Source organism: Leptopilina boulardi, unplaced genomic scaffold (assembly GCF_019393585.1).
Source record: "Leptopilina boulardi isolate dan_hultmark-lab unplaced genomic scaffold, ZJU_Lbou_2.1 LbouV2_273, whole genome shotgun sequence".
Taxonomy (NCBI): domain Eukaryota; kingdom Metazoa; phylum Arthropoda; class Insecta; order Hymenoptera; family Figitidae; genus Leptopilina; species Leptopilina boulardi.
The window spans coordinates 110,507-135,463 of record NW_026137833.1 but is presented as its reverse complement, the minus strand read 5'-3'; the positions used below and the strand labels follow the sequence as shown (position 1 = coordinate 135,463).

The 24,957-nt window shown below is 28.6% G+C and overlaps 1 protein-coding gene across 18 annotated transcripts in view; it reads left to right on the top strand.

Moving 5' to 3' along the window:
* Positions 1-24,957, top strand: part of LOC127281548 (ankyrin-2-like) — a 173,392-nt gene that overhangs the window by 76,078 nt on the left and 72,357 nt on the right. For 15 of the 18 annotated variants that reach the window (XR_007843054.1, XR_007843051.1, XR_007843055.1 and 12 more), the window contains exons 4-18: positions 2,551-2,683; positions 3,152-3,315; positions 4,618-4,773; positions 4,905-5,033; positions 5,129-5,326; positions 5,579-5,875; positions 6,506-6,703; positions 6,771-6,917; positions 6,990-7,139; positions 7,214-7,354; positions 7,534-7,689; positions 7,825-7,923; positions 11,526-11,723; positions 11,994-12,177; positions 14,571-14,675. Coding sequence is in view for 13 of the 18 variants with exons in the window: in XM_051305275.1 (XP_051161232.1) it covers positions 2,551-2,683; positions 3,152-3,315; positions 4,618-4,773; positions 4,905-5,033; positions 5,129-5,326; positions 5,579-5,875; positions 6,506-6,703; positions 6,771-6,917; positions 6,990-7,139; positions 7,214-7,354; positions 7,534-7,689; positions 7,825-7,923; positions 11,526-11,723; positions 11,994-12,177; positions 14,571-14,675 (2,455 nt within the window). In the remaining 5 variants the exon portion in view is untranslated. Of the gene's footprint in view, positions 1-2,550; positions 2,684-3,151; positions 3,316-4,617; positions 4,774-4,904; positions 5,034-5,128; positions 5,327-5,578; positions 5,876-6,505; positions 6,704-6,770; positions 6,918-6,989; positions 7,140-7,213; positions 7,355-7,533; positions 7,690-7,824; positions 7,924-11,525; positions 11,724-11,993; positions 12,178-14,570; positions 14,676-19,758; positions 19,866-20,357; positions 21,215-24,957 lie in introns of those variants that run through there. The other 3 variants (XM_051305281.1, XM_051305285.1, XM_051305286.1) reach the window with 3 other exon arrangements.

The window sequence follows — 24,957 nt, the reverse complement described above, 5'->3', positions numbered from 1 at the left end:
GACTAGCTTTCATGATTTTTTTTTTCAATTTTTACAGCAATTTTTAAAATTTCCGAATATTAATGATGTTTTGTTTTTGAATTCTTAAAAATTCCTTAAAAATGGATTAATTTTAAGTTTTTTTTTAAATTTTATGTTTTTATGTGAAGTTTTTTAAAATTTGGTGCAAAAAAATTCTAGAAAAATAATTTACTATATTTTTTACAATTCAAAAATGAAAATTTTCTTTTAAATATTGCATAATTCTTTTAATTTTTTCAAAAAAATTTTGAAAAAACTATTTCCTTTCACAAAAATTTTAAACCTGGCAAACAATTTTTTCAATACTTTTGGAATTTTTTAAAATTTTCAAAATTTTGAATTTTTTAAAAATACCTTCGGTTTTTTTTATAGTACGTACATTTATGTATTTTGCTGCGCTGATTACGAAAATTATAGTAACAATCCCCATTAATTTGATTTTTATAATGAAAACCATAAAAAAAGACATAAAATTTGTGGTTTCAATAAGATCTTTCGTTTAAATTTTTTTTTTCTTAATTTTTCATATTTTACCTAATAAACAAAAACAACCACAAATTTTAGGTCTTTTTATGGTTTTCTCCATAAAAATTAAATTTATAGGTATTATCACTATGATTTTCGTAATATAAAAAAAAGTAAAATATGCAAAATTAAAAACAAACTTTTAAACAAAAGTTATAGATCTTATTAAAATAAATTTTTTATATCTTATGCATTTTTTTTAATTTTGCATATTTTACCCAATAAACGAAAAAAACCATAAATTTTGGGACTTTTTTTTATGGTTTTCGCCATAAAAATCAAATTTTTGGGTATTGTCAATATGATTTTCTTAATCAGCGCATCAAAATACATAAAAAGTACGTAGTATAAAAAAAACCAAAAATATTTTTAAAAAATTCAAAAATTTTTGAAAAATTCCGAAAATATTGTAAAAATTGTTTAGCCCATTATCGGGCTAGGCTTAAAAGTTTCGTAAAAAGAAGTAGTTTTTTTTAAAAAAATTTTGAAAAAAATCGATCAGTACGTCAAATGAGAAAAATGACTTTTTATCATTAAAACTCAAAAATTTGATAGTAATAAATCGTTTAAAAAAAAATTTGGATTTTTTTTTTTTTTTGAAAAGTACATTTAAAAACACACATTTTGAAAAAAAGACTTTTAAAATTGATGCATTTTTAAGGAAGTTAGGAGCATTCAAAAATTAAAAGTCATGAAAATTCTCCAATTTTCAAAATTCCATAACTCGAAAACGGCTTGCTAAAAAAATTTAAAAAAATTCATGGAATACATCATATAATCGTTATTTAACTTTTACAGTCTAACATTTCCAAGGCGTTGCTTTTTTTTCATTTTCTCAATTTCATTTCATCGTATATTGTCCTATATGACATTTCGCTTAATTCCTTTCGTTCTGTTCCCTTCTTCGTTTTTCTTTAAAAGTAATACGTCGTTTGAGAAATGTCTCCTTGTTACTAATCAAAGCTGCCTTTTTAAGAAAAGAAGTAGGTCACATTTTATGCCATATATATAATATAAGAAAGAAATATTTTCTTTCATGTGCATGAAAAAAAAAATTGTTAAAAAGTTATACGGGATTTACAACTGGATTAAAAGATCATAAAATACATTTTTATAGCCACCATCTGCTTTTTTCATGTCCAAGGGAAAATTTCCGTTTATAACACTTATATTTATATTTATATTTTTGGGAAATTTTTTCTTTAAATCATAAAAGTCTTTTAAATAAAATATTACTGTATTTCTTCGATAGATTTGGTTAAGATTTTTCTTTAGGTAATATTATTTAAGGAAAACAATTTAAATAATATTATCTAGTTGTTTCATTAAATAAATAATCGTGACTTGCGTGAATAATAAGTATATTAAAATTCATTTGTTAAAATTTTCATTTTAATAGAATTTTATTTCATTAGGTAGATTTTGGATTATTTTTATTTTGGACTTTTTGAACATTTTGGGCTTTCTAATTATTTGATTTTTTGTACTTTGGACTTTCTAATTATTGGACCTTTTGTTCCTTGGGACTTTCTAATTATTGGATATTTTAAATTTGAACCTTCTTGTTGTACTGCTACCAGAATTTTTATTTAGTTGATGTTTAAATTTTTCGAATTATTATTTGAGAAAATTTCCATTTAACCGATTTTGTATATTATAGAATTTTTATATAACCAAACATTCATTTCACAGAATTTCTATTTAATCTAATTTCAGCATTTATCGGAATTTTTATCTACTTGAATTTGAATCAAATAAATTTTTTGCAATGTACCTATTTATATAAGAATTTTTGTAATATAGAATTTTTATGTCACCGAATTTTCATTTATTGGAAATTTTATAAATGAATTCTTGAAAAGCCAAATTTTCGCATTTGTCCGAATAAACATCCAGTGGATTATATATAGGAAATACTGATTTCAAATATTTTTTTACCCTCCCTTTATTTCGAAATCTTTATAAAAAAATTCAATGTTTGATAGATTTAATTTCGTTTTACAGAATGGACTGAACGCACTGCATTTGGCTTCAAAAGACGGTCACATAGAAATCGTTAAAGAATTATTATCTAGAGGTGCCCGCGTTGATGCTGCAACGAAAAAAGGAAATACAGCACTGCACATTGCTTCTCTTGGTATGTAAATTAATATTTCGCTATATATAGTTAATATTATTTTTATTACAATACAAAAATTTCTTTTTTCGATTTCAAAAAATTTTTCTTTGATTAAAAAAATTGTTGCTTCAATTTTTGTATAAACAAGTTGTATTTGTTCTTTGTATTTGATAACCAAATTTTACACAGGATAAAAGGATCATTACACTGATCAGATTGTTAATATAGAACTAACAAATCTGATTTGTTTTTGTAACAAATTTTTTGTTCTATTCTGAAATTGTTGTCATAACTGTTAAAACTGTTGAGAAAATAAAAAATTTGTTTTCACTACAAACCAGATTTGTTAGTTCAATATTAAGAATCCGGTTGTTAGATTTAAGAAACCCCTTTTGCTTCATGTAGAATGAAAGATAGAGTTTGTAGTTTTTATATCTATATTCAAGGATTAGAAAAGAAAACAAAAAAATTTGTCTGTTTTTTCAGCGGGTCAAGAGGAAGTGGTACGATATTTAGTTGAACAAGGTGCTTCAGTTAATGTACAGTCTCAAAATGGATTTACCCCTTTATATATGGCTGCCCAGGAGAATCATGACTCTGTTGTTAAATTTCTGCTCAGCACGGGGGCCAGTCAAAGTCTTGCCACCGAGGTGAGTTTCAATTATGATTATCATTTGTCAATTTCATAATTATGATATAATAATTGAGCTGCCATATCAAAGAAGGGCATATAATCCATTTGAATTACATTAGTTATGTGCCCTTCTTTGATCCGGAAGCTCAATTAATACAATTATGTGACGTCTCCGCGACAAAAGGACGAAAAGACAAATCCGAGATTAGTTCGCAATTAATTAATCCGTAACAATCCGATTTTGTTACTGTCAAGAAACTATGCGAGTTTGGAATAATCTAAAATCTTTATGTGAAAAATCCGGTATTAGTCCATCATTAATTCGTATTTAATCTGGTAAAATATATCCTAATCCAAAATGAGTTCTGAAAAATTCGGAATCAGTATGTTCAAAATTAGCAGTCAGTCAGCATAAAAATTCTAATCAGAAAGGAATCCGAAATAGTCTGAAATCTGTATGTAACGAATTTGGATTAAGTTAGATTAAAAATCTTAATTAAAAATCTGTTATTAGTTCGCAAAAATGATGATTTTGTACGTAAACAAATTTTTGACTTTTACGGACTCATTTTGGATTAGAATATTAAATCAGATTAAGATCGAATTTTATGGAGGAAATGTTATTAACTGATTACTCCCAATTGAATAGAATTACTTTTTCTTAGATTACAGTTAACAGTAGCTAATGGTATTACAAGTTGCATTGTTTCATGTTTTTTTTGTATCTGATATCAAAAGTCCTTCAAAGGGTGTCGAATATTTAAAGAGAGTTGATTTTTTCATGGAATCAAAATTTAAAAACCATTTTTGTTTCCGGTCAGATTATCAGTTTAATTTTGATTCAGATATCTAAATTGGAAGTAAAATTTAAATGCTTCTATTTCAATCAGAAAACCTGAAGTAATCACATGAGACTTTCATTTTGTTCACGAAACAGTAACATTAAAAATTCTACTTTTGTATAGATCGTTTCAGATTATCGGCGCACACAGAATATCATAACATTCATTTATGATTTTGAATTAGAATTAATTTACATATATAATTTTATTGTTTTCAATCGTGGAGTAAATCTGTAAATTGATCAATGCTTTGATTTTATAAATCTTCATATACCATTCGAAGAAATAGTTATTTGGATGGTTTGATAATATATAATTTTTGCAAATTGTAGAGTAACTCGGCATCAAAAATTTTAAATCAATTTTAGCGATCTTTGATACCTTTTATCGAGGAGCGATTCATAAATAAATGAATATTTGATAACTTAAAATAAATTCTACAAAAAAAAAATTAAATATTTAAATCTTTTTTTTAGGATGGTTTTACCCCATTGGCTGTATCAATGCAGCAAGGACACGAAAAAGTTGTAACCGTACTTTTGGAGAGTGACACTCGGGGTAAAGTTAGATTACCGGCACTTCATATTGCCGCTAAAAAAGATGATTGTAAAGCAGCTGCGTTGCTGTTACAGGTAAAGAAAAATTTTTTTATTATCAATATTTTTCCCTTTCGTACAATTTTTTTCATCATTTAGTATTGTATTATTGTTTAATAATAGCATTACTTGTAAAGTTTTGTTATTTTAAAAATTTTCTTTTACAGAGCCATCACAATCCAGACGTGACTTCAAAAAGCGGTTTCACACCACTTCACATTGCTTCACATTATGGAAATGATAGAATAGCATTTTTTTTATATGAAAAAGGAGCGGATGTAAATTTCGCTGCCAAGGTATAATTTTGATATTTTCAAAATATTCTCTTATGTTTTATAATTTATTTTTTAATTTACAATTAAAAATTTGATTGTTATTTCTAATTTAATAGCACAACATTACTCCATTGCACGTGGCAGCGAAATGGGGAAAAGTTAAATTGGTTAATTTCCTCATAAGCAAAGGTGCAAATATTCAGGCAAAAACAAGAGATGGTCTTACACCTCTTCATTGCGCTGCAAGATCAGGACATCATGAAGTAATTGATATACTTATAGAAAAAGGAGCGCCAATTGGTTCTAAAACTAAGGTAAATTATTTTGATTTTTATAAATTAATTTGCATAAAAAAAATTAGTTTTTGATCTAGAAATTTCTCAATGATAAATTCTAAATGATTTTTCTTCTGATAAGAAAATTTTAGTATAAAGTCCATTTAGGAAAGAGAGATTTTATCGGAGTCAGATTTTCCTTATTGGAAATTAGTTTTCTCCATTAAATGGAATAGTTACGATAATAAGATCTGTAATTGGATTTTCTAATTGGTAATTTAATTTTTCTAGAATGGCCTCACTCCTTTGCATATGGCTTCGCAAGGAGATCATGTGGATGCTGCGAGGATTTTACTCTATCATCGAGCACCTGTCGATGAAGTGACAATGGATTATTTAACGGCATTACACGTTGCCTCACATTGTGGTCATGATCGTGTGGCAAAGCTTCTCCTCGATAGAAATGCTGATCCCAATGCTCGAGCACTTAATGGCTTTACACCTCTTCACATTGCTTGTAAAAAGAATAGGCTCAAAATTGTTGAATTGCTTATAAAACACAAAGCCAGTATTGAAAATACGACGGAGGTAAGTTTTAAAACAAAGCTCCAAATAATTTTGTTGAAATTACATTCTTTGGTACAAAAAAAAGCATACGAACAACAACTTTGTCAAAATTAGATGGGGGAAAATCCTCATTAGCACAAAAATCTCGCTTTACACGTAACACGAAGTTGATTTGGTGTCCCTCACTTTTATTATTACCCGGCTAATACGAACTATCAACAAGTCTGATTGTGACAATTTGATCTCGAAATCATTAGCATCAAAATTTCGAAAAGAAAACAAACTTCAATCGATTTAGAAACAAAATTAAAAATTCTCCATGAAGTGCAAAAAATGATATTGCACTGCAATTTAATATTCTTCTGTCAACACGATTATTCGACAAAAATCTAAGTTATTTGATGAATGTCCCTCTGGTGCAGTAAATGAAAAAGTGAAAAGATTAAGAACTTCCAAGTACGATGAAGTAGAAACTGAAATTTTTGAATGGTATCACATTTGAGTTTACATTTTATTCACGAAATTTTAAAATCCAAACAAGTATAAAATTTCTCTAAAAAATGTCTTATGTACCAATTAAAAGATATGATTTCAATAATTATTTATTTAATAATACTGATTTATCTTAAACAATATTTTTCTTCCCTTCAGTCTGGACTATCGCCTTTACACGTTGCCAGCTTTATGGGTAGTATGAACATCGTAATTCTCCTGCTTCAGCACGAAGCATGTCCGGACGTTCGGACAATTAGGGGAGAAACACCGCTTCATCTCGCAGCTAGAGCAAGTCAGACTGACATAATTAGGATACTTTTAAGAAATTCAGCACAAGTTGACGCTAGGGCGAGGGTAAGTTGGTAATTTTCCATTGCAAAAGGAAAAGAAAGCAATTAAAGGGAGAAATTCTTTTTTTCAGGAAGAGCAAACGCCTCTTCATGTTGCCTCGAGACTAGGAAATGTTGATATTGTAATGTTGTTGCGTAAGCACGGAGCTGATGTAGACGCCACAACAAAGGATCTCTATACGCCTTTGCACATTGCAGCCAAGGAGGGTCAGGAAGAGGTAAATTTTTTCAAACCAATCAAATTGAAAGTACATTTTCATCAACTAAGAATATAAAATCCCTTTTTCCAGGTTGCAGCTGTTTTGTTAGATAACAGAGCTTCACTGACAGCCACGACCAAAAAAGGATTCACTCCCCTACATCTTGCAGCTAAATACGGTAACATAACTGTTGCTCGACTTTTGTTGCAGAAAAATGCACCAATTGATGCTCAGGGAAAGGTTAGTTTACAAATTCTAAATAAATAATCAAAAATTAATCAATAATAACGAAAAAATTTCTCTTAATGTCACAGAATGGAGTTACGCCATTACATGTAGCATCGCATTACGATCATCAAAATGTGGCGCTACTCTTACTTGAAAAGGGTGCCTCGCCACATGCCATGGCCAAAAATGGTCACTCACCGCTTCACATTGCCGCTCGCAAGAATCAGGTACAAGAATGTCGAAATAATTATTTATCCTTTTTTAAATTGGCTTCACTTTGAAATCAGATTTCGAGGAATTTTTATATAATTAAGAATAATAAATAAATATTTATTAGTGGAAGAATTAAGTTTTTTTTTTGGTGTCTATATAATTAATAAATGAGAATTTTAATTATAATTCACAGATGGATATAGCAACGACTTTATTAGAATATGGAGCGAAAGCAAACGCTGAATCAAAATGTGGATTTACTCCCCTTCATTTGAGCGCTGAAGAAGGACATACGGATATGTCAACGTTGCTCATTGAACATAAAGCTGATACCAATCATAAAGCAAAAGTATTATTTTTTGTTTCAATTCTAAATTCTATTTTTCCTAATATAACTTAACTATATAATTTTCAGTTAAAATAAAATTAAATAAGATGAAAATGTTCGTTTTTTGTCTATTTAAATTGAAATTCTTTTTTCCAGAATGGACTCGTACCGCTGCATTTGTGCGCACAAAATGACAAAGTCAACGTTGCTTCGATTCTCGTCAAGAACGGAGCTCAAGTCGATGCAGTAACTAAGGTTCGTATTTTTGGATATCTATTTTCTTTTCTAGGGAAATTTCCTTCTTAATTCAGCTCCAACTATAGATTTTATAAGAATAATACCTATAAGTATCTACTAGTTATTTATTATATCTATTATCAATTAATGAAGAGTGGAGAATAAGGGTCAGTTTCACCAACTCCGGTTAAAAGTTAATTAGCGATTAAAGAAAATTTAACCGCTCATGATTAGTCGGTTAGGGATTCAATCGCTGATTAACTTTTAACCGGAGTTGATAAAACTGGTTCTAAATCACTGAATTAATTATAATTTATCCAGTGATTTAGTCTTCATTCATCATTTTGTTTCTAAATGATCTTATCTGACAAAGGAGAGTTGAGGAATCCCATACGGCACTCAACAAACTAGCTGAAAATAATCGCGTTACCTTCCTCTGGGTCCCAGGATACAGCGAAATTTAAAGTAACAATATAGCGGATGAACTAGCCAAAATAGGAGCTAGAGACCAATTTATCGGATCTGTTGGTGTCTGACAAATGTCTGGTCCTGGAATTTAAGCGGTGGCGAGATACAGAGCATCAGAAAAAGTATTGGGCAACTACAGATTGTAGAAAAGCCAAGACACTCATTGGAAATAATATAGACCTAAAAAGAGCAGTGGAATTGCGCAGACTCAATAGGAAAGAGATGAAAATCGTAACAGGCCTTTTAACCAGTCACGGAGATTTATGTTATCATAGACATCGTCCTAATGGTTTTACGGGTAAGATCTTCCTATACAGGTATACCTACACGGTCCCCCATGGGACCGATGACACAGAATTTCTTCCAGTCACCTTCCAATTAGCAATGCGACCGACCTAAGTCACGATTGCTCTTCTTGCACGGAAAGTTCTTGGGCGAGCTGCTGTACCTAGCAGTAGGGCTGCTTCATGAAATAAGAGAATACTTACGTCCTATAGTTTGGATGAACTGATCTCTATTTGAGAGAGCGCTGATGTCCCACAGAGGTACAGCAGACAACACTGTTTTGGGATAGCTGCTCACCTACAACGGAAGAGAAGCTTTCTCGCATTGGTTCTGGAGGGTGACTAAAGTTAATGTAGCGCAGTGCTACTATAGCTAGTAAAGCAGATCATCCAAAAAAAATGTCCGTGTGTTGAGAGGCGGGACCTTTCCAATCCCTTGAAACTCTGCAGGCTACCGCCCGAGTTGAGTTAGTGCAACTCCTGCACACACTGAATACGAAAGACGTGTGCGCAACGTGCTAACGCACCCTATCCTTAAGGCCCTCTCCAGAATGGAGCTAAACGCAACGCAGACGCGACGCATCGCAATGCTAAGCAAATGGGGATGCGTCGCGTTTGCGTTTAGCTCCATTCTGGAAAGAGCCCAAGCGATTTAGGCTGTAATCACTGTCACCACGAATCCATGCCCAACGCCGGGCAGAGAATCGAAGGTCTTCTGGGTTCCAGGCGCTTCCCGTGGTACCATTAGACTTAGGTACGAGTACCACATTCCAGTATTCGATAAACTGGAGGTCATACTAGCGGTTGGTTACCGTTTAAATATGACGACATGCACCACATACATGTCTTCACCAACCGGAAGGTAGTGACTTCCGAAAAACTCGGAACTACTTCAGGTCAAGACAAGCAGCACATGTGCCGAAGCCACCATTCTTTATTATAGCCAGTCGGGACATCACAATTGGCGACGAAAATCGCCCTAGGATTAGGCGGCATTAGGAAACTGAATTCGGTTCAGGATTCTATCGCGGAACAACTCAGGCAGGGCCACTAGTATAGTTAGGGATTCACCGCTTCTGTGTTACAATCCGAAATTATGGCAGTACTCTATGGTGCTTATGAATATCTACACTGAGAGAAGGAAAGCACGGAATCTGAAATGGAGAAGTTCAGCATCTGTACACCAAGTTAAGCGCAGCAGCAGCGTCACTGTGTGATAGATGCAGTACTAAAATGTGAAATGGATGTTGTGCTTGGCTTGAGTATAGATACTGTACACAGATATGGAACTGTTCAGAAGTACAGTATCTGTCGGTCGTTATGAGACAGATTCCGTATAACTTAGTTCACACCGCTGCCGCGCTGCTAGAGCTTAGTATCTGAACTATGAACGACACCAACTGAAGAAAACTAAAGAACGGATACTGACACCCATTTTCTTCTCTCAGTGTAGAAATTTGCCAAAATCTGTTACCTTTTCTGTGCAGCTATTTTTGCCTTGAAGCGTTAGGTGACTAGGTCAAAGCTAGTTAAAGATCTGTTAAATCACGATGCACTCAACAGATTTACTGAAAGTAATACGAAAGTATTACTTTCCTCTGGCTCCCTGGTGACAGTGGTTTCATGGAACGAAAATCGAAATAGCTGAAACAAGAGCTAAGGAAAAATTCATTGCTTATGAATTGGTGTCTCTGGTAAATGCTTGGCCTTTGAATTTAAACAATTTTTGATAACTCCAACCTGTGGAAAGAAAAACCATACATAAAATTCTGACCGCTATGTTAATACAATAGAAGTCAAAAATTTAAGTGTTGTTTTACTTTCCAGCGGCAGAAATTCAGTGCATGATGTATTCAAACACTCTGCAAAGGTAGGCACCTTCATTTTCAGTGGTTGTGGCACTGAGAATTGCTATCTACACAGCACATTATATTTCCTGAATATTTTAATGAGAGGTATAATCTAATAAGGTATCAATTCGTCATTGTTGAATGTTAGGATGAGTTGTTTTCTAAAATATGAGAGTATTAATCGGCAATTTTTCTTAATGTTTCAAAAAGCTCTCCATTGTCAGATAGACACAAAAAAGAATGAATGAATATTTAATCACTGTTTATATAACATAGGCCGACAAAATTTTATCCTATTTCAAAACCAAAAATTAGACTTTAATTCTTCGAAACATTTTGACATACTGAATCAGATTTTGACCCAGCACGTCAGGTTTTCAAGATATTCTAATCTAAATGTTAAAAATACCGTTGTTTTAGTCTAAAAAATCTTTATTTGGTTCTGGGTTATCGTGATTTGAATGTTTTGAAGCATTATCTGATACACGAATAATGAAACATTCACCACTCAGAATATTCAATTGACGATAACTTAGAACCAAATAAAGATGTTTTAAAATTTCAAAATGCATTTTAAAGAAGATCAGAATCTGATTCGTCAAAATATTTCGGAAAATTAAAATATGGTTCTGAAGTAGGGAAAATTTTTTATCAGACTGTGTAATTTATGATATAAACTTGTAGCAGAGACTATCGTAAGACAACTAACTTAAAAGAGCAATAAATAACTATTGAACTCGCAAATGGATGTTTCTGTTAATTAAATTACTAAAGAATTTGTAACGAACATTCTAATTGTCCCGTGCTCTATATCAGGTCAGGTACTTCATTTTTCTAATACTATTCGAAGAGCAAGTTTAAGTTTATTAATCCCAGTTGTAGGATCATTTGTCTTTTATATATAGAGAACATCAGAAATGATGAACTATTTGAAACAAATTTAATTAAGTGTCTTATCATAATTGGTCGAGAGTGTTTCAAGAGATTGAATATGCTTTATTTCATGTTTCTCTGACAGGCTGGCTATACACCGTTGCACGTTGCATCTCACTACGGACAAGCAGCAATGGTACGATTTCTCTTAAGATCAGGAGCTGATGTTGATTGCAGTACAAACGCTGGATATACGCCTTTACATCATGCTGCTCAACAGGGCCACACACTCATTATTAATTTGCTTCTCGAAAGCAAAGCAAATCCCAATGCTGTTTCAAATGTACGTCTATATAATATTATCAACATAAATTTTATTCCTAATGATGTAATATTTGTAATTGGATTGCTTTTTTTAAAACTTATAATATTCTACAACTCTTCAGTTATGATTCATTTTAAAAATTATTTTTATTATGTTTACTTTTAATTTTAGCGATTCTGATTTAAACTGATTGGAATTTTGAATTTTGAAGTATTTATTAAATTCTAGCTAGAAAAAAAAAGGTTTTTAATATTGCAAATCTAAGGGATAATTATTTCTTTTATAAAGTATGGACACACGGCTTTGGATGTTGCAAACAAAATGGGCTATATCAGTGTCATAGAAACTTTGAAAGTTGTAACGGAAACGACAATAACGACAACTCACACAATCACAATTGAGGAGAAATATCGAGTTCAAGCTCCTGAATCGATGCAGGAAACATTTATGAGTGACAGTGAAGATGAGGGTGGTAAGTTATGAAATAAAATTCTATTAATTTTTAAGAATGAAAAAAAATATTGCAAGTAACACGTACTTATATATTAGATTTTGCTTCTATTTTTTCTATATTCTAGAATTTTTGTTTTTAGATTTTAAATTCTTTTTTTATATGACAAAATTCTATTTCACAAAATGAAGATGGAATTCTAAAATCTAGATAAATTATTATTAAAATAGCTGTAGTTTTAAACTTCTTTTTTATTACATTAACTGAAAATCAAGAGCCCTTCAGTTAATTTTGAAAAAATTTACTTTATAGCAATTGAATAGTAATAGAAAAAATAACTTTTGCAGATATTTGAATTTGCATGTAAAATATATGCATGAACAGGCATGAGATTTTTTTTTCCGTTTTATTATTGGCTAACGAGAAAAAAATTGCCTTGCATTTTAATTCCTGACGTTGAATATCCCCTTCCCCCTGCCAATATTATATACAAAAATATAGACTGCGTCATCGAAAAGAATGACGTTTGTTAAAAATCAAGAGGTGACGGTTAGTGTAGATGTTCGGAAAGAGAAAAAAAAATAAAAAGAGAAAAAAAACACCGATAATTGATTCAAGACAAATGGGAAATTAAATCTTCTTTATTTCTAATTGTGTTCTGTAAATAGCGATGTTTTCAATGTTCTGTATATTTGAAATACAAAACGGAAAAAATTTGATAGTCTCGCGAATTATTATTTGCTTGTTCTTTTTGAATTTTGCATATATATATATATTTATTCCTTTCGCTAGCGCATGTGTTTAGCACATTTTTCACTGGGTTGTCGACAACAAAAAAAAATGTGTTTAACCTTAGTGGAAGTTGATGAGTTGAAGGTGAAAATTTTTCTAATTACAAATTTTTGCTAGTAATTTCTTTTCTTTTTTAACTGGAATTACGTTTTCTATTTCATCGAAACTTCCACCGAGTAAGTTAAACAAGTAAAATGATAAAAAAAAAGTTGCGAGTATATAATATGATAATTGCTTTTTCTGTATAAGAATAAAAAATCGATTTGCATCCAGTGAGCAAAATAAAGTACAACTTTTTATTTAAATTAATTTAAAGAAATCAATTATTATTAAATTAATTTCAATTAACGGACACATTTTTTGTGGTAAAATAGTGTAATTATTTTTTTCAATGATCTTGAATATTCATATGTTTTTTTGAAACGCTGATTACAATTCCAATGACAATTTTTTAAAATTCAAAATGGCGGATCCAATATGGTGGAAGAATTTTTAAAATTCAATCACAACCCTGGAATTCAGACTATGTTTAATTAATGTTTTTAGGGTCCCTAAGCCGAATTCACTGTACATTTTACCCCATCTTGTCAGGATTTTGATATATAACCTTAAAAATTCTACACAGGAACACAAACAATTGAAAAATAATCCAACCCTGGGATTCAGACTATGTTTATTTCACGTTTTTGGAGTCGCTGAAATCTAATCCGCTGTCCATTTTACCCCATCACTTCGGGATTTTGACATAACCTCAAAAATTCTTTACAGGAACACAAAAAAAAAGAAAAATAATTCACCCCTGAGATTCAGAATATGTTTATTGTACGTTTTTGGGGTCGCTAAAGCCGAATCTGTTGTAAGTTTTACCCCATCTTGTCAATATTTAGATATAACCTTTCAAATTCAACAAAGGAACACAAACAATTGTAAAATAATCCAACCCTGGGATTCATTTAATTATTTAAGTTTATTTATTTTAAGTTTTTTGTGGTCGCTGAAACCTAATCCGCTGTCCATTTTACCCCATCACTTCGGGATTTTGACATAACCTCAAAAATTCTTTACAGGAACACAAAAAATAGAAAAATGATCCACCCCTGAGATTCAGGCTATGTTTATTGTACGTTTTTGAGGTCGCTGAATCCGAATCCGCGGGTCCTTTTACCCCTTCACATAAGGCTTCTTGACTTAAACTTAAAACAAAGAAATTTCGACGTTTAAGTTATTGATAAATTTTTAGGGATGATACATTTTCAACTTTTTTTTTGCTCACTGTACGTCATTCGATTTGTATTTATTATCTAACTGGCTGAATTTCCAGAAATTATTTTTATTTTTTATGTGTGTAGTGTTTTTTTTTGGCAGAGAGATGTATAGTGATTGTTTTTTCTTCGTCGTTTCTGTTTTTATTTTTTGTTTTATATAAATCAAAGTGCGTGAATGTTTAATAAATTATATATATGTTTTGAGAGAAAAGAGCGTACAACCCAGTGAATAAAGATGACGAGGATTTAGAAAAAAAAAAAGTTAAAAAGAGAAAAAAAAATTAAGAAATATAGAGGGTATTATTACTGTTTGATGAAATCAAAAAATATTCCTCAATGGCGTATACAATGTAATAGGTGGTGATGAAATCGACGTGGCTGCCATGAATGTGTACGGTCAACCGCCACACGCACAACATGTGTACCTTCCTTCCTACTACCAGGGCCATATGACCTACACTCGTAAGTTCTCTATCACCGTCTCGCTCTCGTTTTTTGTTACTCTCTCACTCACTCACTCACTCACTCTCTCATCATCCTTATTTTTACCCTTGTCCTCTCCATTGTCGTTTATATATTCTTCTATCTTTTTTCTTTTTTGTATATAAATACAAAATACAATATTATATACAATATAAAAAAAAAAAATACTCACACGCTAGAACCATTTGCACAAAACGTAGCGATTCTCAGTTTCACTTAATATTATGCAATCAAGTATTTATTGTGCCTCTTTTTTTTACTCTCACCTCTCCTCACGGTCAAGATCATCAATTTTTGCACTATTTGACATTTTTACTATAAATAGACAAAAATTTTTTTCGTTTGTCACCTATTATTATTATAGAATACTCTTTGTTAGATATACATGAGCTAATAAATATGTGCGAATTTAATTTTTTTTTTTTATTGGGGTCGATTTATTATATTTTACCCAGTCGTTTTTCGGACTATTTTTAGAAAAATTCTGATATTTCGTAAAAATGATTTTTAATATCCGTACAATTCATTTTTGGCAATTCATATAATTAATTAGAATTTTCAATTTAAAAAAATTTATTTGATATAATTTTTTTAGATGAATTAGCCTCTAACCGAATTTCTTTTTAGACGAAATTTTACTTAACCAAATTTTTAGGCAACTTTTATTTGGCAAAAATTTTTTTTTTCAGTTTATGAGGAACCAGAATTTATTTAATGTATACTTATATGCGTATAGATAATAGATGTTTTAGATTTGGGTTCATATAAATTTATTAACAATAAAGTTATTTTCTTGTTTCGTTTTTATATTTATGCATTAAGAGTGTTGAACGGTATCTGAAATTCTTTAGCAAGAAGAGAGCTTTAATTATCGCTCTGAACGTGAAATAGTATTGATTTTAAAATACTTTTTTCTCGAAACACGAACACTTTTAACAAAATCAGCCAAAATTCTCATCTTATAAATTTCCTAAATCCAAAAGACTGTACAAATCCATAGAAAAACATGGTTGCAAAACAAAAAGAAGAAAAGTAATCTAATAACAGCTGCGACTTTGTGCGCCCTGCATGCTGCTGCCATCTGATGGCGACAGGAGGTAATGAACCCCTCATTATATTACTTTTCCTTTTGCAATCGTGTTTTTGTATGGATGCGCATAATCTTTCGGATTTAGGAAATTTATATAAGATAACGATCTCTAGCTGCTTTGGTAAAAAGGGTCCGTCTTTCGAGAAGAAAGTATTTTAAAATCAATGTTTATCATTTTCACGTTTAGTGCCGTTTTTATAGAGCGATAATTAAAGGTCTCTTCTTGCCAAAAAATTTCAGAGATCATTCGACTCTCTTGAATAAATTTTGTCTCTCTTAAAATCGTTCTTTTAACATTATAATTTAATTTTTTAAAACCGGACACAAACACTACAGCAATATAATTATTTATATGTAAAATTGAAAATAAGTAATTATTTTATAATTTATTACAGTATTTATTAGATTAAATAAATTCTGATTCCCCATGAAACACTGTTTTTATATAAAAACTCCATTTTATTTAAATCCGGCACGTAAACTGATTTTAAAAACTATTGAGAAATGATTTTTATTCATCCAAGAATCATAATCAAAAAGTATTTTTAAGTGCCAATTCATTTTTATTTAAACCACCTTCTGGCGCACCGTGATCTCATTCAGAATAGAAGAATGAATTTTTAAATAAAAAATTTTTAAATATTAGAATTTCCAATTCGAATCTTAAATTGTCCAAATTTTTATTTTTACGAATTCTCCGAAATTGCAAATAGCCGAATATACAGTCAACAGAAAGATTTCGGCGCGATTTTCAAAAATTGACCAATCAGAAATTATCAAGAAAATTGTGATTGGCAAATTTTAAAAATAGTGCCGAAATCTTTCTGCCGATTTTATTGGTTTTATCCATTTCAAATTTAGGATAAATGAAATTTCGGCATATTAAGAATTCTATCAAATAACAATATAAAAATTTGGAGAAATTAAGATTCGTGTTTGAAATTCTAGCATTTAAAAATTCGAAGCACTTAAAAAATTCTATTAAACGAAAATTCTGCTAAATTAAAATTCTAAATTAGAATTTTTTCGAATAAAAAGTTGGTTAAAAAAAATGCTGTTATATAAAAGTTACCTAAAAATGTTGTTAAATTACCAATTCGTTTAAAACTGAATTTTGTCAAATGCTAATTCGAAAAATGAAAATTCGTTAAAAAAATAATTAAAACTTTTTAAAATGAAAATTGCAACTAATGATTTTTATGGGGTAATTTGCGCTCTGATTTTGCTAAAACTTGACCGCAATGATTTTGGGTGAAATAATGAATTGATACATTCGAATTTTGTAAAAAAAAGAAAAGTAATAAAAAACATAAAATACTTGATTTAATTAATCAAGAAAATACAGAATTTTTAAAAAATTGTATAAATTCGTACATATTTATTATATATGTTTTTCATTACACATCTGATTTTTTAATCATTATAGTCAATTTCTAGTTTTTTATTAAACACACAATTTTTTATATATATATTAAGATAATATTAACTTTATCATTGTAGATAATGTACTTTTAATGAAACAATTTTTATCAAATTGAATTTTTCATCATTATTATATAGATAAATATGAATTTTTTCTTATAATAATTAGACAACAATTGATTTTAACGAGTATAATTTTTTCAATTTTTTTTTTTTTTTTTGAATAACTTTATAAATACGTATATTCTCTTGTATTCTTTGTGGTATATTTCTTGGAAAATCAATCAAAGAAAATAATCGTAGGTGCTATAAATGTCAAGTGCGAAGTTGATCTAGGCGAGGAAGGATGCGCGCTTTGGTTTTGATCCGAGGAAGAACTTGATACATTATCTATTTATGAGATACTACATCTAATTCATGTTACATCATTTTTTGTATAGATAAATAGTCGTAAGAATCATATCAGTGGTGTATCTCGCCTTCAACTTCGCAGTTATAATAATCAGTATATATACATCGAAATACATGGTAAAACGTATATATATATATATATTTTTGCTGTCACTCTTTTTTTTTAAACAGAGAGACAAGAATATTGAGGAAGTGATTCCGGCCATTAAAGAAAAAAAAATCTATTTTTAGAAATGATATAGGCAAAATGAAAAAACTATTTAATCAAAAAGAAACTTTCGAAAAAAAATGTTGCTTCCTGTGTATTAATGTCCATTTGTCATAATGTCATAATATTATTGTGATAATTTTGAGGATATTTTTTCAATTTTCCGAATCTCGCTATTGGTACACAGAAAATTAAAAGGCATTAAAATAAGCTGCAACGCTTATTATTTTAATCTAATTTTGCTTATTTTAATCCATTTTGGTATTAAAATAAGCAAAATTGGATTAAAATAATGAGCGTTGCAGCTTATTTTAATACCTTATAATTTTCTGTGTAATTTTTGTTTTGTTTTAAAGGGAATTAATTTTTTTGGATGCATGATTATGATCTAAAAATTATTAGTTAGAATTTTCATTTTTTTGGAATTTCATTTGTCATAATTATTTTTGAGCCGAATTTTTATTTGTTCGAATTCGTATTTTGCAGAATTTTCATTAAAATGATTTTCTATATTACAGAATTTTTATATAATCGAAAATTCACATTACAGAATTTTTATTTGTTCGAATTTTTATTTGCATAGAATTTTCAATTTATTCTTTCAGATGAATTTTCATTCGTTCCAATTATTATTTGATATAACTTCCATATAATCGATTTTTCTGCAGAATTTTTACTTACCCAAAAAATTATTTAACAGAATTTCTAATTGATAGAATTTTCATTTGTCCGAAATTTCAAATAGCCGAAACAACAATCGATTTTGGCGCTATTATTAAAATCAACCAATCAAAAATTATCCATAAAATTGTAATTGGTTGATTTTAAAAATCGCGCCAAAATCGATTGTTGTTTCGGTGATTTGCAATTTTGGCCAAATGAAAATTCTATCAATTAGAAATTCTGTTAAATGATTTTTCGGGTATGTAAAAATTCTGCAAAAAAAATCGATTATATGGAAATTATATAAAATAATAATTGGAACAAATGAAAATTTATCTAAAAGAATAAAATTAAAATTCTATGCAATAAAATTCTACCTAATAAAAATTCTTTAAAATGCCTACTATGTTAAATGAAAATTCGAGCAAATAAAAATTCTGACAAAAATCGAACAAATAAATATTCTTCGAAGTGAATTTTCGGTTATATAAAAATTCTGTAATACAGTAAATCGTTTTGATGAAAATTCTGCAAAATACGAATTCAAACAAATGAAAATTCGGCTTAAAAATAATTATGACAAATGAAATTCCATAAAATTAAAATTCTAACTAATGATTTTTAGAATCACGCGTCCCTAATTTTTTTTAAGAATATTTTCCGAATTCAATGTTTCTTTAAAATTGGATAATTTTTAGATTAGAAGGTACGAAGGCGTATAATATTTGTATATTAGTATAGAAACATGTGAAAATTTCAAATTTCATGACATGTTTGCAAATCAAAGGGCGATTTAAAAAAATTTTCACTACCTGATAATTTGCTCTAGGAAGATTTGATTAATAATCTCCTAATAAAGAAGAGGAATTTTGAGTGTATCTTTTCCATTGCGGATTAGGTTTAAAAAAAAAAAAGCGTTTTATAAATCCCAGTTATTAGAATGATCTTAATTTATAGCTATACTCGTGATATGAAAGTGCAATTAAATCTTTAATTAAAGTTCCTCCTACGAAAAGGGAGTAACACATGAGGATAATTTTGTTACGTACTATTACGATAAATTGTCGATGAGATATGCTAGTAATTTATTCAAGTTCTCCTCGTCATTGTAATTTTGCTATATATATATATATATAAATATATATATCTGCAAGATTCGTCTTGACGTGTACAATCATCATCATCATTATCATTATCATCATCACCACCACCATCCTTCTCTATCTCTCTCTCCCTCTATTACCTGTTACGCAATCGACATTATGCAGCCTTGTTCCGTGAGTCTTATTCTCTCGTTAGTTCAGTGTGCGCTGGCTTCAAGCCAAATTCAAACAGTGCACCAAAATACTTTAATTTATATAACGGAATTCCAACGGTTCAATTTTTTTTTTTTATAGGAAATATGTATCATATTTTTTCCGCAATTAGAAAAAAAATTAAATTGAATCAAACCAATGAAATTAATAGACTAATTAAACAGTTGCAATTTTTTTTTTATTCAAGTAAAAAAAAATTAAAAAAAAAAAAACAAATTTCAATTCAATCAATAATGAATTATAATTATAATAACTGATAGTTTAATTTAGAAAATATTAAAAATTCATTTATCAGTACAAATGTTAATAGAGAAATTTAATTATTTTTTTTTTCATTTATTTTCCAAATGCCAAAATTTTTCTTCTCACTGTTTGGTTCCTCCGTTTCGATGTTTTGATTGACTTCTCCTTTTTCGATAGATTTCTTTTTCCGGACACAATTGTTGATATTGAATTTCTATATTTTTGTTTGAAATTTGCATAAAAAAATTTTTTGGAAGAATTCATAAAATTCTGTATGAAATTTTTAAGGATTTATAAAAAAAAAAAAAAAAAATTATAGTAGAAACGAGAAGAAAGACGAGAAGTCGTGTCGATCGTCACGGAGGACTCTGAGAAATTGAGGAGGACTACTAATGTGCAGTGTAAATACAAGTTTTTCATTGGCGTTGGAGGTAGAATCCTATTATAAAATTGGTGATTCATGGAATGAGGTCACTTTTCTAGTCTTAGAGCGATCTTGAAGTCGACTTAGAACAGTTGCTGTTCCTGATCCGCCCGGTGCAAATGTAAAAAAAAAAAAAAAAAAAAAAAAGATGAAAAACAGTGACATCAAAAAATTTTACGGAAAAAAAATGATACAATTAAATTTAAATATCACAATCCTTGAATCTACTTCCTTTGTGACAATTATTCCAATAGGAAATAATTTCCTCCATAAAAAATAGAAAAAATTTTTTTTTCAGATTTGTTTTTTTTTCTTCAAATCGTAATTGAATGTCAAAAAAATACGATTTTTTTTAAATAAAAAATGTGATATTTTTTTGAGTGGCATTGAAAAAAAAGAAAAATAGTGGTATCAAATAGAAGAGACGAATTGTTGTAATTTTATATAACTTTACGTGTGTCTGTGTGAAGTGATCTTTTGTTGTTGAAGTTTATTCAAACCACGTTTTGACACACATAAACACAGGTGCAACCTGTTTGCCACAATTTACGCGCCAATTAGAGCAGCTTAAGTCTCGTCGACATTTGACTTTGGAAGCTATAAACGTTGAAATTTATTTTATTTCTGCATTCCACGTAAAATTCGTTTTTTTTTCCGAAATAATGGCCAAGGACAAGAAGAGAAATAAGAACAAGATGCCTTGCTGCGGATGTACTCGCAACAGGAACAGCGACATTATAAGTAATTTTATTAATATCGATTGAATTATTTATTTATTTTTTAATTGAATTTTAATATATTCAAAAAAAAAATTGAATATCAATTTTTATTGGTTAATAAAAAATGAAGTAATTTCTTTAAAAACATGCTATTTTATGAGGCTGAATTTTGCCGTTTATAATAGAGCCAAAGAGAAACAAATCACCCGGAGAAAAAGTATATTTGTCTCTTCGAGCTAAATATTTATTTAAATATGCTTTTTTTTGAGATCAAATTTTTTTTTTTGGCAAAAGTACATAAAAAATGCTGTAAAATTCACTGTATATATAAATTAAAATCCGTGAAATGTTGTCATATATGGATTTAAAAATGAGAGTGTGTGACTTAAAAAGTCAAAATTTTGATCCTTGATACTTTTTACAAATTTTTTCGAAACGAGTTAAAATTTTAGGAATTTGTTACCCATGTATGGGACAACAATTTACCAAATTTTTAAGCAAATCTAAAAATTTTTTAATTTTCCCATAAGGAAAATTATTATTATTAGGTATTATTATTATTATTATTATTATTTTATTATAAAAGAAAAAAAACTGATAAATTTCTAAAAAGAATTAATTTTTTTTTTTTTTTAATTATTAATATTGTATTTGTTTTTATTTGTTGTCGAAGTGTATTTTAATATTTTAAATTATTTTCATTCAACTTTTACTTGTAATTTTTAAAAGATTTTTATGAAAAATTCTTGGAAATAATGTCAAAATTGTAAAGAAATAAATATTAAATAGATACCCAAGTCAATTTAGAGAAAAACGTTAATTATATTCTTGAAGATAATAATAATAAATTTTGAAAAAAAAACGTGGAAAATTGAACTTTAAAAAAAAAAAAAATCTATGTATATATTAAAAAATTAACATAATGTTTTCATTCAAATGTCATCTTTTTAGAACTTTATTAGCTTTCAAGACAGTGAGAAAAAATTTTCAAGTTCTCCAAGAATGAGTTAACAATATAATCACAAATAATAATTGTTTTGAAATATATTCAAAGATTATTATGCAAATACACAAGATTTTTTTTTAACGAACTTTTTAAACGTTTTTAAACTAAATATTAATTAACTAAAAAAAAGTATTAAATATAATTATTTTTAAAACGAAAAATAATTTTTGTTATTTTTTGAACATTTGAATTTTTTTTTTTTTTACTTATTATTTATATGTAAAATTTCTTTTTAGCACAAATAAAATTTATTTGAAATGAATATTTATTTACTTCTGAGGCAAATAAATATATTCTTTGGGTGTTCAAAATAAAATAACAATTAATTCTACACTAAATTAGTTTTTAAGAGTATTAATGAACGAAAGCGCTTGTTCCGTTTGTATCGGTAAATAAATAAACAAAACAATTGAAAAACTTTTTAAATAAAAAATAATAAAAGTAAAAAATTTTAAAATTTATTTTTTAATAGTTTTGGTACCAACACAAATTTTTAGTTTTTAATTTTTTTGCACATTTAAACTGGTTTTTTTTTAGTATAAAATAAGAAACAAGGTACACCGATATAATTTCAAATAAAAATTATTATTTTCTCAAATAAATATTTTTTCCCAACTAGATTTAAACAATATTCTCGTTACTTGAACTACGTGCAGCTGGAAGCACTCCACTCCTCAATGACATATATTAAGGACTAATCATTGAACCGTATTATTTAAAATTGATTAAATGACTAATGTGACTCTTGATAGCGAGATTATTATTATCATTATTATTATTATTATTATTATTATTATGTCACTATTGGTATATTGCGGTTTAAAGAAACTATATGTATATATATAACGTGTCTTCAAGTATTATAGCAACATAAGGAAGTAATTGATATTCATAATGGTGTGAAAAATGTAGCGGTGCTGACACTCTTCAATAGATGTAGCATTGATTGACTACTTAACTTGATTTGTAACGTCAATGACGTTACCTAAGTGACCTTTTTTTCTCGTTTAGGCTTGTTTGTGTCTAAAAAGGCCCATCAGCAAAATTGTTAGACAATTGAGAGCAAGTGCATTTTATCATGTTACATAAAATTCTCTCATGATCATATTTAAATTCTTTGATAATAATGATATAATAATTTTTGCTTTACTTTTACATCTTTTTTTTTTATTGTTTTCACCTTTTTGACATTCGTTTCGTTTTTTTCTATTTTTTTTTATATTTGGGATAATTGAAGGATCGATTTTTGGATTTTCCAAAGTTTCTATTTTTATACATTTTTATATTTATTTATAATTGTAAAATCGATTCTAGAATCAACCCACTCTTTAAAGAATCAATAATACCTGAAATACCTGAAATTTAGCAAACTAAATCATTTCAGTAAAATTTTCAAAAAAAAAAAATCACATACCTCAACTAAAAAGTAGTTTTCAACAGAACTGAAAATATATTTAAAATTGATTTCACTCAAATTTGAAAGATCTAGTTGTACAATTTCGAAAAAAAACTATTTATAGTTTTATTTGTTGTTAAAAACAACAATTTAGTTTGAGGTTATGTTAATGGGCTAAGCACCCTTAAACAGTCGAATCTGTATTATCATTAGTCGGTAGAACAGGTTTGATTGTTTGAATCAATAAAGAATTCTACTAATTTTCAGTGCGAAATAGGTGGTCTAATTTTATCTTTAGAAATTTAGAAATTTGCCTTTAGAATGAAAAAGTAAAAAATTTTCAATTCTTTCTCGCTTCCTATCTGGTGATTTAAATTTAAAGAGCGAGTGTCAAATTTTAGAAGGCGATAAAATTAATTTTTATAAAAATATAATGTAAATAATTTATTTTTTGTTCTTTATATTTTGATTTTTGTTAGTTGAATACATCTATTTAAAAATTCAAACCCTCAAATAAAATGTAAAATAATGTTACATTGTATGTTATTTTTACATTTGAAAAAAAATAATTTCAATCTGTATGAAAAGTGTTTGCTTTTGTTGAATAAATTCAATTTTAACGATCACTTTGTAAAACGTATAAAATTTTGAAAAATTTTTGTTTGTTATGAATCGCTATTTCTGGGGCAAAACGATTTAATATATATATATATATATATATATATATATATATATATAAATTTTAATAGTAAAATTGAGCTTTTCGGATCAATTTAACGACCGAAAGGTGAAATTCGACAAGCGTGAGATTTAGTAAGCTATCATTTATAACTGGGTCAAGCTGAACGGAGTAATATAAATTTTACCGTGGTCATGAACTATTTTCGTCCCTGACGTATGCATTAGCTTAACTTAATTCAGTTATCGGATTTGATTAATTACTGTTCAGAGGCACACATCACTCCTTTGGAAGCTTATGGGGTTTGCCCTTCAGAAATAGAAGCCTTTCAGAATAACAGAAACACGCTTTCAAGTGTCTAATATAACTAACCAATATTGTGTCAACAAAGAACTTCTTTATATTTACACTTCGAAATGAAAACTTTGTCATTTATTAGTTCTTTGAACCAGGTGTTAATTTATTAAAAAAAAGAAGAAACTCACTTCAAAATTTTTTTCATTGAAAAGAAAAACCCTTATTTCCCATTTTATTCTTCATTACACATTTCATAAATTTTATATCTTTTGTGAATTTTAATTCAAAATATTAGTATCATTATATTATTTAAAATTGGAATAGAGTAAGTGCATCAATTACGGCGCGTTCACACTGCAAAAAGAAGTATCTTATTTTAAGATGTTT